At 38.8% G+C, this 13314-nt stretch overlaps 1 protein-coding gene across 2 annotated transcripts in view; it reads right to left on the bottom strand.

The window, feature by feature from the left end:
- Positions 1–13314, bottom strand: part of NUP205 (nucleoporin 205) — a 78601-nt gene that overhangs the window by 3737 nt on the left and 61550 nt on the right. For both annotated transcript variants that reach the window (XM_055335329.1, XM_055335330.1), the window contains exons 34-39: positions 12530–12668; positions 10765–10891; positions 5651–5727; positions 3112–3240; positions 2766–2892; positions 1055–1221 (exon numbers count right to left, since the gene is read on the bottom strand). In XM_055335329.1, coding sequence (XP_055191304.1) covers positions 1055–1221; positions 2766–2892; positions 3112–3240; positions 5651–5727; positions 10765–10891; positions 12530–12668 — 766 coding nt within the window. The remainder of the gene's footprint in view (positions 1–1054; positions 1222–2765; positions 2893–3111; positions 3241–5650; positions 5728–10764; positions 10892–12529; positions 12669–13314) is intronic.

Consider the following 13314-nt stretch of genomic DNA (forward strand, 5'->3'; position numbering starts at 1 on the left):
TGCTGGGTTGGACAGAAGGCAAACTGAAGTGGGGCTGGGAGGGCACCGCACACTTGCCAGGAAGGCTGCGGTTTCTCTGGCGAGTGCTGGTGTCGCCCATAAGCTACGCGTGTTGGGGAAGGGCTGCCAGATGTAAAGCACCCCACTTCAGGGATTACTAGAACCTCATCAGTAACTCCCACAGGACCTACTAGCTGTGTGGCTTTGGGTAAATTATTCAAACTTCCAGGGCCTCCACTTCCTCATCTGAGAAAATAGGAGTGGCTACACTATCTGCCTCGTGTATTGCGACAGAACTTGTCTGGCACATCAGAAACACCCACCAACTGATCCCTATGATTGCTGGAAGCAGGCAAGAGGGAGGAGGTTTTGACTACTCTGAAGAGTAATGTGGAACTTTTCAGGACAGTTGGTGCAAAGGAGGAATGGCAAAATGGCTCCACATCTAGGCTGCCATGGACCACCAGGGAGCTTCAGCACCGGCCAGGGTATGCCTTGTGTCATTCAGCTGTGCCGGATGGGAGAGAAAGTGGCTACTTAGGATGTAAGCCTAATGACTCAGTATCTTTAGCTACAATATCGGTGAATGATTCTGGGTCACTGAGGGCAGGCAGTCAAGTCTTATATGCTATTCCATTTGTCTGAAAAATTCTCTAAACAGATACTGAAGATGCTGAAGACACAGAGACCTCTTACTTAAGGGATCACTTCTACTGAATAAGCATCTGCAACAGAAACCCAGGTTTCTCAGCACAGATTTCAGAGTATGAATTACCAAAACTCTACTTCAAAAGCCAGCTGCCGTTCTACTGAAGGGCAGCAGGTGGTGTTCCGGAACAGATGCACTTCACCGTCTTCCATTCAAGTGTTGCCCTGATTACCAGGTGTGGTGCTACGGGGAGGACTCTTCTTCAAATCACACAGAGGCATCATTTCAAGCCCTTTTATCTCACTGCATACATCATCTTTACACACAAGTCGGACACCAATATTTTGGTCATTAGGAAAAGCAAGGATTCTCCAAAATCTCCACGGCTCATTATAAGATTCATACCTCTTTTATCTCATCTGGTGGAAGCTGCTCTACATTCTGTAGCTTGTTGACACTCCGTCGGTGACTGTCATAATAGCTGAAGAAATCATTAGCGCTCTGTTTCAGCAGGTAGACAATAATGCCCAAACCTGGCAGGCGCCAATATGGAATCACTGGAGCTTGGGTATCTAATAGAGTTGATAATAAAAACAGAATGTTCCACTTACAAGAATATTAAATGAATTTCAAATGACATGTTTTAAAACAAGGGATGCCCAGAACTGAAGGGCAGGTAAACTATTATTAAAACCAACCCACAACTACTTTTAAATACTTCTGACAGTTCAGAGGAGTGGTGAAGTGCTATGGTGATCTGGGACTCAAATCTAGGCAGTTCATCATCAGTCTCCGTTCTTAACTGCTAGCTTAAACTGCCTCTCTACAAATGAATATTCCTGAATCTACCACAAACCCACCCCCTCCTGTGTCTACGACTGGCAAAGATAAGTTTGCTGATTAAATCTTTAAAGAGTCTAAGGAAGAATAAAGACTAATATATATTAGGCTTCATAAAGTTCATCAAGTATTAAAGATCGGAGAATGGCCTAGTATGTGAAAGACAGGCTCAAAGTGAAAAGAAAGCAAGTGAAATTTTAATTGTTAGTGATGATTATTAATGTTTTTGAAGAATAAATGACAAAACTATAATTTCATTTGAAAATGTTATGATCAGGCTCAACTTGTTTTAAAATGTTAGATTCGGGGCAGCCCTAGTGGCTCAGCGCTTTAGCGCCGCCTTCAGCCCAGGGCATGATCCTGGAGACCCGGGATCAAGTCCCATATCAGGCTCCTGGCATGGAGCCTGCTTCTCCCTCTGCCTGTGTCTCTGCCTCTCTCTCTCTCTCTCTGTCTCTCATGAATAAATAAATAAAATCTTAAAAAAAGTTTGATTCAAGGGGGAAGAACAGAGCCCCCTTGGACACTTTATAATGGAGTTGCATAGAGCTGTTAGTTCCTGGCACCATTTACATGAAACAGTGTTAGATACTGTTAAACTAATATACTTTAATAACACCATCCTACTAAATCTTTTATGTGATTAAGCAATTTTCAGGGAAAATAAGATCTTGAAGATGAAAATGTGACAAAATGATTTGCAGAAAAATCACAGAGCAAGCACCACTAACATCCGAATAGACTTTGTCTTCTGAGGGTCCCATGGGATAACAGCTTTCATCAACCCACAACCCTCACATTCCAGATCTCGCCTACTGGGTCCTTAGGAAATCACAGACTATGTCAGTTTACTTAGCATCCACACTTAACTTTGCTGTGATACAGAAATTTGGAGCTATACTACGAGATCCAATTCAGACACTACCTTCAGCTTAACATGATCTCACGCATAAACCGTCTGTTTTGTACATTTTTCACCCAGCTAGTTTACTTGCCCATCTTAGATCCTTTCTTTGGGGTCTCAAATACTATTCAAACCCAAAGCTCTTTGAAATTTATCCTCAGAAAATCTTGAATTTCTCTGTCCTCTTGAGCTCTCTAACCTATCCACAGGACTGACACCAGTACCTCCTTACTGATCTTTCTTAAAGTCATTGACAAATTTTCCCACTAATTACACATAAAGAAAAGAGCTGCATTTCACTGGAGCCATCTAGAGCTTGTTTTAATCACAGCAACTTAATCCTCAATTACAACAAGAAAGAAGTCCACTCACCTTGCCGAGGTCCATCTCTGTTAATGGTTTCTGACAGGCTCGGGGTGAAGAGACACATGGCATGCTGGAATGTGGGGGAGCTCTGTAACATGAGTGACTGGCAATATTCCATGACATTGGCACAGATCTACAAGGAAAAACAGTAACAAAAATATTAATTCCCCAAATGCCCAAATATCATGGAACTCCAGATTTGAAGGAGAACCAAGTTACTAAATCAATTTCTAAAATTACAACATTATAAATCAATGTGTAAAATCATTCACATCTGGTATCTTTATCATATGCTTCCAAAAACATAAAACCACATGTTCAAGAACGGATATACAATGCCCACCCCTCTCACCTGCTGCATGGCCAGTTCGAGTTCATCTTTCTTGCTCACTCTATCTCCCTCCACATTTTCATCTTGAAATTTAAACTGGCGTAGTCTGTCAGAGCCTCCAAAGCGGCTTAGTAGTCCTAAACACTGGCGCTAAGAAAGAGAAAGGGATTTTGTTCATATCTAATTGACTAGGTCTAAAATCAGTGACCTCTCTTGGCGAGACATAAAGAAAACCTCATTCGGGAGTGGAATCACCTTTTAAAGGGTCTAATTTCTTACTTCCAACTGAGGCAAATAAAGTTAGCCCTATTAAAATTCACCTTTTTGCAAATGTTATTTGCTTGACAGTCAACTCATTAAAAGAACATCACTGTTTTTTTTCTTTTAAGCCAGTTAATCCCCATTACATTGTAAGCATTAGCCAAGAACATTCTGTTTCACACCAAATAATTCCTGGGTAGATACCCATTAAATAAACACAAGTTGATAAACACTGAGAAGCAAAATGAGATGACAAACAGAAGACACTTTGTAACAAGCACATCCATAATTTTGCCTATGAAGGCTCAACTTTAAAGGCTGTTTCACTGAGGGCTGCTTCTGGGACTTCAGAAAGGGGGTGGGAACACACAGGGAGCCTTGGCAGATAAAATGAAAATGTCATCTGCTTGAAATGTTGGTACTTTTCCCCTGACAATACAGTTCTTCCTAAGGTTTTTGGAGGGAAAGAATAAGCTTTTCACAATATGTCTAAATGGTTGAAATCAGAGACATGGGTTCCAACAGGAGGTACCTGACCTCTTGTTATGAGACCTGCAACAGGTTACTTAACCTCCACAAGTCTCAACGCTCACATTCCTAGGGTACAAATAGTGATTACTATCTTATCAGATTGTGGTCAAGATTATCTGAGACAATGAATGAATCATATTTATATTAGTAATACAGTGCTCTGCACATAGAAAGTGGACCATAAAAACGTACTTTAAAACTGGCATGGCACACACACATACCTACATACACATACAGACACAAATAGATATAATATAAAACAGCTTATGTAAACTGATGTTAGTTTACATAATAAGATTGGTAAGCCAAAACATATTAAGAAGACAATACATGGGACGCCTGGGTGGCTCAGCGGTTGAGCGTCTGCCGTTGGCCCAGGGCATGATCCCAGAGTCCCAGGATCAAGTCCTTCATCGGGCTTCCTACATGGAGCCTGTTTCTCCCTCTGCCTGTCTCTACCTCTCTCTCTGTGTCTCTCATGAATAAATAAATAAAATCTTAAAAAAAAAATAAGAAAATATAAATGTATTTTGCCAAAATAGTTGTATCTATTTTTAAAATATTACCTGCTGTTTGCTACCCTTACAGACAATACAAGATGCACTAACACATTTCTAGAGGTCACCTTATGAAATAGCCTCAAAAAATCTTTTCCTCCCTACCAAACAAGAAAAATTAGAAGACAAAAAAAGAAGAAAAAAATAAAAAGAGTATCTGAGTTCGGCTGGTAACAGTGCAACTCTTTCTGGAGTGCTGTTTGATAATGACTCAACATGTACTCTGTATGTATATTTGGGCCTAGTGAGACCAGTTATGTTTTCTAACCTGTAGCTCCAAAATGTGTACACAAAATTGATGACAGCAGTTTTATTTTGGAAACTTGAAAAAACAGTTCATGAAAAGAGAACTGGTTAAGAAAACTACTGTACTGGGGCCTCTGGGTGGCTCAGTCAGTTAAGTGTCTGCCTTCAGCTCAGGGTCCTGGGGTGGAGCCACACTTCGGGCTCCCTGCTCAGTGGGAAACCTGTTTCTCCCTCTCCCTTTGTTACTCCCCCACTTGTGCTCTCTCTCTCTCTCTCAAATAAATAAAATCTTTAAAAAAAGAGAAAACTACTATATCAAAAACAATGAAATATAAATTCTAATATATAAATTAATATTGTGCAGCTAATCAAAAGTGAAGCTGCTCAGATCAAAGCAGGCCATGAGGCTCCCAGAAAGAATGTGATAAATATCTAGTTGACAAGTTATCTAGTATGTCTGAATATATTAAAAGGAGATCACACAACTGCAAGAGAGCTTGGGAATAAATTAGAAATAAGCACATAAAAACCAAGCAAGTAAAAAAAAAAAACAATTACTCATTCTAAGGAAAATACAAGGTTGCATATAAAAGTAACCTATCACATGGAATGACATAATGGAGCTGCACAAACTTAATCATAAATAACAATACTGATCTAATCAAAACTATGATATAATTATATTGAGTTTAGGGGAGGCATGAGAAATGTCCATATAATATGGCAGAAGAAAAGGAGAAAAAAAGATCTAAGTTCTCATCCTCCTTGATGGAAAATCAACAGATCATTCCTAAAATTCAAAAACAAGCATATTTTTTCGAAATACCAAAAAAAATCAATTAAAAACCATCAAGAGGGTTTTGTCCAAATCTAGGAAGCAGAACAAGAGCATGGGTGAGTGGACTGTTGTATTTTGCTGTTAAGTCTTAGAACAGCTACTCTGTAAAGAAATAAGAATCAGTTACCTGGAATCTTCCGATATGTCCCTGTAGTTCCATTAGAGATCCTTCATTTACATCAACATCAAGTTCACTTAATATACCTATAAAATTTGGAATGCTTTTAAATATAGTTTTATAATCAACAAAATAAAAACATTAAAAAAATTAGAAGAGTAATGCTAGCATTTTATACTCTACTAAAACTGGACACAGACTTAGGAGTCTGTGGGAAGGAGTTTTGGGAAATACAACTTTGCAAAGACTATAAACATACCATTACATGTTCATTTATAAGCAATCTAAATCTAGATTGAATTAATAACTTTAAAGGGTATTTCTTAAAGTTTTTGAGATAGGGGCAACTGGGTAGCTCAGTGGCTGAGCGTCTGCCTTTGTCTCAGGTTGTCATCCCTGGGTCCTGGGATTGAGCCCCACACTGGGCTCCCCGCAGGGAGCCTGCTTCTCCCCCTGCCTACATCTCTCTGCCTCTGTGTCTCTCATGAATAAATACATTTAAAAATTTTTTAAATTTTTAAATGAAGTTTTTGAGATAAATCCTTTTATTTATAAGCATAAAAGTTAAAATTTTCTAAACTCAACAATAAATAACTTTCTCGTGAAAGAGTTCAGGATATTAAACCCTTATAACGAAATACATTTCTTTTCTCATTTAACTCTTGTAGGTACTATACCATTTGATTTTTTTTCTTTTCCCTTAAGCAAAGTACAGTTTGCACATACACAGAAAAGCTCCCATTCAACTTCTGTTTAGATTACAAAATTCTGAAACTGATCAATTTCTTCTAATACCAGGAAAAAACCCCACCCTTTATTTCTATGGAGCCCTCAAAGCAAAACCACAGGGCATTCTTCCTTTGTTCTGAGGCTATAGTCATGCTGAGGATCCACCTGCACCTGTCTTAGTACCCTAACTTTGTTTTTGCAATCCATTTAATTCCTTATTTCTAAGCATACGCTCCAGAGCATGTACTGGAACCTTACTTATCCTTTGCTCCTCATAATGACAAGACCTCCTCTTTGTAGGTTTCTCAGCCCATGACCTCACACAAACCTACAGAAGATACTCCTACCATTTGGCACATACTGGCTTGCTATAACTCACCTGTGCCTCATTACTCCATCCCTTCCCACCTCCACCTCCTTTGGGAGTCTGTACCCAGAATCACCTTCTATTCCATTTTACCAAAATCTACCTTGCCAGAGAGGATTTTTCCTCATCATTTGAAAATATGTTCAGTTCTCCCTTATACTCCAAAACCAAACAAACAAAAACCTGGTTAATATCAAATTCTTGAAATATTTTTTCTACACTTGCTGCTTGTAATTTTAAGCCCTTCTTTCCCAACCTACCCCTTGAAAGCTGGATCGTGTACCTAACACTATCATGGAATTCAGACCTTTTCCTCTCTGTCCTCAAACTTCCTGATCTCTGCAACATGCGTTGCTATTCCCCAGTTCTTTTTTTATCCCCACCTGCTGCCTCTACTTAAAAAGACTAGTTGGAGCACCTGGCTGGCTCAGTCAGTGGAGCACGCAAACTCTTGATCTTGAGGTTGTGAGACGGAGCCCCACACTGGGTATAGAGATTACTTAAAAATAAAATCTTAAAAAAATATATACCAATTCTCAGTTTCTGTGAGACCCTTCTGTTAAGTGTCAACGGAGTCCTCTGTGTACCACTTAGATCGCTCTCAACTCCAAAACACTTTCCAGAATATTTGTGGGTCACAGAAAAAAATTAACCTGCTGTTTCAGTATTTGAAGAGGTAAGACATAACCAGTATAAGGCTAGGCAATATGGGGGACACAGCTAAAAACGGGCTTGTAGTTTAATGGGAGCATTTAAGATAAAAAATATACAGTAAAATCATGGGAGAATACAAAACAATATGTCATCAAGGGCTGAACTGCACAGAGTAGGGTTGATAGGAGTTAAAACTGCTAAAAGTTTAAAAAATTTGGGAGGGTACTTGGCATTATCTTTTAAAAAAATTTAAGTATATGTTTTCTGACCAAAAACTGTCAGGAATTTACCAAGCCTACCAGCTCAAACCTATAAAAACACATATGTACACACACACACACACACACACACACACACACACACACACACACACTGTTACTAAATGCCATACTATTGGAAATTTTAAAAAAGACTGGAAACAGTCAACATGTTACAGGGGTCTGGGTAAACAACAAAGATCTGGTTAACTCCTCACAAGTGGAAAATTATGTAGCCAATTTAAAAGAATGAAGTAGGAACTCTATGTGATGATTAGAAAAGATCTGGAAAAAAGTCACAAAGCAGTGTGTATGGTATGATTTCATTTGTGTAGGGAGGGGACAACTTTACACCACATGCATAGAGATTTCTAGAAAAATAAACTGATAACTGATTCCTTTTAGAGAGCAGGAACTGCTGGTCATGGTACTTTTACTCTGTTCCTTTGTTTGAATTTATCATGATCATGTTAAAATAAACTGCTTTTCTAAATACAATCTTAATATGCTGATTACTCTGTTTATTTTGTTTGAATTTATCATGAGCATGTTCACCTGTGCTCTTCTACAAACAATCTTAATATGCTGAATACAATCTTGATATGCTGGTCAAATGATGCTATTAGCAAAATACAAAAATTTTAGGCATTTAAAAAAATTAATGACAGGAGACTTCATGAATAAAACCACCTTACCGGAGGATTTGATAAAAGGCAAATTCTCTTTATACCTATTCTCAGCACTTTTGGGTGAAGATGGCAGAATGAAGTAGCATCATACAATGTCCCTCCTGTCATCAACCTACAAAATGAATGACATTCACCAAAAGAGGTGGGAGGATTTACGCCATAAATACTGAAAAATGGTGATGGCAAAGGAAAAAAAAACAAAGAAAATCCTGGTGAAGTAAGCAGCATGTTTCAGCTCATGGCCCTTATTCCACTCTTAGACGCAGTGTGAAGGAAAGAAGATAAACCAAAACTCTTGCAAATATATGAGATAAACCAAAGACTCTTCAATTTGCAGAGAAGCCTTTTAGAGTAACTGGGTAAGGCCTCAAGAAATCAAGGGAAAACCGAGAAAAGGAGAGCCACTACAAAGCATCATGGGACCTTAAGGAGAGGTAAGAAGGAGGGCCTGACTGGTATCATCTAAAAACACTGGAATGAGTTGGGGAAATGAGCAGAGCTAAGCCTTCAGGACTGAGATAAACCACGACTGGATGGAGTAGAGGCTGTGCTCTCCTCTGAAGCAGCACAGGATCCAAGTGCTTCAACAGGCACTGCACTCAGCCCTGCCAAACACTCCCAATATGAAGGACTCAAGCACTGACAGCCCTGGGGAGGAAAACATATTGGGGTTGGTGGGGTGGAATCATGGGCTGGCCTTAGATCTCTCTGTAGCAACATAAAAATGGAGGTAGTATAGCCTACGAGTTAACTGCACAGGCTCAGAAGCCATACTGGCTGGGAAACTACACTACCAGTATTATCTATGTGACTTTGGACAAGGCAACCTCTCTGTGCTTCAGTTCCCTCATCTGTAGAAGGGGGAAAATTATAGTTCTACCTCATAAGACTGTTGTGAGAATTAAATAAATATGTTAAGTGTTTAAAATAAGTACTTGGTACACTATGCTTAATAAATATGAGCTATGGGATCCCTGGGTGGCACAGTGGTTTGGCGCCTGCCTTTGGCCCAGGGCGTGATCCTGGAGACCCGGGATCGAATCCCACGTCGGGCTCCCGGTGCATGGAGCCTGCTTCTCCCTCTGCCTGTGTCTCTGTCTCTCTCTCTCTCTCTGTGACTATCATAAATAAATAAATAAATAAATAAATAAATAAATAAATAAATAAATAAATAAATATGAGCTATTATCATGAGCTACAAGTTCTGAGGGAAATCATAATCAGCTATGCCATTGTTTAAGACTAGAAGCAACCTTTAAATGTTCATAAACATTAGGGAACTCAGGGACTACAATATACTTTTTCTTAGGGGACGGGACCACAGTATAAATCAAAAATAGCAAGAAATGGGGACACCTGTGTGGCTCAGTTGGTTAAGTGTTCAACTCAGGGTCCTAAGGCCTAGCCTGGCACTGGGCTCTGTGCTCAGCACAGAGTCTACTTGTCCTTCTCTCCCTCCCTCTGCCCCTCCTGCTGCTCACAAGGGTGCATGCGTGCGCACTCTCTCTCGCTCTCTCTCCTTTCAAATAAATAAAAAAATCTTAAAAAATAAAATAATAAAACCAAGAGATAAATCAAAAGGAAGAACTAGGACTGGTGAAGCCATGGGAGAAAAAAGGTACTGCTGTCTTTCAATGAATGCATGTAAAAATATACAAGTAAAACTAAGTAACTGAGGGTTTCATGGATGCAGGACTGAATGCAAATAAAACTTGACAAAGTAAAAATAACATAAGCAAAATTAATCTAAAAGTGGAATAAAAAGTATAAAAGAACACATGACTTCACCTCTCACATCAGGAGTTGATTCTGTCTAAAATATACATGTACTAAAGAAATCAAAATGCAAAAAAGTAACCAAAATATGTTAATAATGATTCATAATCTTTTTTTTCCTTCTTAATCACAGCGATCATTTAGGAACTAATAATTCTTATGCTCTTGCAGTGAAGAAACATATGTCTGGAATTCAGCAAGCTGATTTCTCTTCAATTAATTTTTTAATCTGTTAAGTTCATGTAAAATTAAGTAGTTTTCTAAAACTGCATGTAAAAGGTAATCTCGTTCTCATAATTCACCTCAGTATGTCTCCAACTCTCCTGTGTGTGCATATACAGAAAACAACATCCGAAAAGCTACTCACCAAATGTTAACTTCTGGTGATTTCATGCTTGCTTTGGCAGCACAAACACTAAAAAAAGCACTAGGTAATTTCTAGGTAGTGAGGTTTTGAGTATTATTTTCTTGAACTCATTGAATTTTTTTGTATGTCATACATATATATACTTACTAATTAAAAAAAAAGCAGTTAACCTTGTTAATTTCAAGTAAGTCATATGTACTGCAAAGCTGTAAAAACCTCATTCTATTAAGTGTACGTCAATCTGTAAAGAATTATTCAAAGTCCATTCAACATAATCAACTCACCAGGAAGTGCTGCTTTACTTATAATTCCCGTCAGCAGAGCCAGTTCCTGCAAAGACCCAGCACTCACATCCTGACAGCGCAGGATTGCTTGTATGGTATCAGAATGTGAAATGAGAAACTGCAACACCTGAGTCGATGAAAAGGAGGGAAAACGGAAAAAAACAGAGGTCAAGAGTAGCAAATTGTATTCTACATCTGAAACTTACCTTGTCAATAATAATGAAGCACAAAATTTGATGTAATGAATCACACTGAATGTAGTATAAGCAACTGTCTTTTGCGTTTATATAGTTTATTTCTTCAAGAAGCAAACATTTACCTAAAATTCCTAAGAAAGCTAAAGATGATTTCAAATTTTAGAAATTACTATATTTAGAGGCTAGGGTAGAAAGGTATAATATACCTTAAAACTACTGTATGAAAACCATTACTTGACCCTCCTTTTATTTTATTTTTGTCCAAGTGAAACTAGAACAGGAGTTTAAAATGAGTGGGCATAAAAATGACTTACTGAATTTAAGTTGTTCTAGGAAAATCTGGCTAGCCTGACGTGGGGACAATCACATAAAAGCTTTTGCTAAATTCTCCTTTTGATATGATAAATACCAACGAGATAAAAATCCTGACCTCCAAACTCTGCCCTTCCACCCTGGCATTTTCTAGCGTACTTTCATGGAGAAATACAATTATTTCACATGTGATGTCTCCTCACCAAATCACAAATGCCTTGAAGGTTGAGACTTTGCCAAAACAAGCCAAACATTGGAATCACTCAGAAACTGTGTCCCCTTTTATTTTTAATTCAGACTCCTGGCCTTTAGCCCATAATTGTCAGATGTGGAACTCTGAGCATGGAGCCCAACGCAGGGACTGAACTCATGACTCTGAGATTCAAACCTGAGCTGAGATCAGGAGTCAGATGCTTAACCAACTGAGCCACCCAGACACCCCTAAGTAATCTATATTTTTAAAACAAGCTCCTTGGGGGAATTCTGCTATAGGCAGTACAAGAGTGGCATTAGAACTGACTCAAAGTCCACATATGAAAGTGTTAGGATGTACTAACGCAGTATAAAACAAGGTGCCATGTTAGAAACAACAGCATTCTATCTTGGTGTCATATGCCTGAAGACTGATGGCAGGAAGAGCACCTAAAATCACTGTAAGGTATTAGGACACAGTTCCTGAAGCTGTCACAATAACAGAGTAATACAATAAAAAACTGTGGAGTCATAATGATATCTAATGAGTGAAGGTTTTTGAAGGTTTCATTGAAAAGCGATGAAAATAAAATTTCTGGTGCTCAATGAAAAAACTTATTTCCTTCTTTTAGAAAATTCACTTATTTCAATTACTTCATGCTCTAAACATCACAACCCAATGGGCCATTATCACCTATCTTTCATAGGTTCTGCAGGGCCTAACATAGTGTATGGCCTCTCAATAAAGCCCTGGTTAAATTACATCTTGGAAGCCAGTTTATTCCTATCATGATAACTGCTTTCTTTTGCAGAACAGATTTAGAGATCTTGCTTTCCATCTCACTATTCTATCTATTCTTTGCTATAGGGTTTCATTCAAGTAAAAGTCAAGAATGGGCCAATGAAGCCCACAGCAAAGTACAAGGGACTGGCTTTTGGTGCCCAGGTTTGCCACAAACAGTACAGCTAAGGTAAAATCACAGATGTGGTCTAAGCCTTGGGTTTCTACAAGGGAAAATGAGGACTCTGCACTAGGACTCTTCCACACTATGGACTCTTCTTACCTGCCCTGCTGCCTGTAAGTGCTGGGCAGTGCTGGATGTGAGGATGACCTGGCACAAGCGGAGAGCCGGGAGCAGAATCTGCCGGTAGCGGTCCACGGGGGCAGGGATGAACACTGGCGGGTCTCTCATGCCGAACATGCTTCATTCATTCCCACCCAACAAAGAGAGAGCGACAGTCCAAGAGTTAATGGACACTAACCATCCCCATGGCAAATAGTCACAGGTGCCTGATTAAGATATGAAGCTACTAAGAAGGGACGCCTGGGTGGCTCAGCAGTTGAGCATCTGCCTTTGGCTTACGGCCTGATCCCAGGATCAGGGATTGGGTCCCACATCGGGCTCCTTGAATGGAGCCTGCTTCTCCTTCTGCCTATGTCTCTGCCTCTCTCTGTGTCTCTCATGAATAAATAAAATCTTAAAAAAAAAAAAAAAAGCTACTAAGGAAAATTCTGTGTCCCACATCAACAAAAACAGTTATTTCAATTCCGAAAAATCTTAGTAAAGAAAATCTGCATAATTTGAAGACAATGCTTGGAATTTATTCAATATATTTATTCTACTCTAAATGCTTCTGTGGGCCATAAAAACTATAAAAAAGAAACAGGTAAAAACAAAAGTTATTTTCTCTAAATTTCCCTCTCCTATATGCAAAGCCAGAAAGGAGTCAACATTGCCTGTTATATTAAAGAAAAAAATTAAGATTTAAAAAAATTAAAGATTAGGTATTAATAAACTATCATTTACTGTAAATGTTTATATTTAAATTTTTAGACAAAAGAAAATAA

Source organism: Nyctereutes procyonoides, unplaced genomic scaffold, assembly GCF_905146905.1.
Source record: "Nyctereutes procyonoides isolate TBG_1078 unplaced genomic scaffold, NYPRO_anot_genome, whole genome shotgun sequence".
Classification (NCBI taxonomy): domain Eukaryota; kingdom Metazoa; phylum Chordata; class Mammalia; order Carnivora; family Canidae; genus Nyctereutes; species Nyctereutes procyonoides.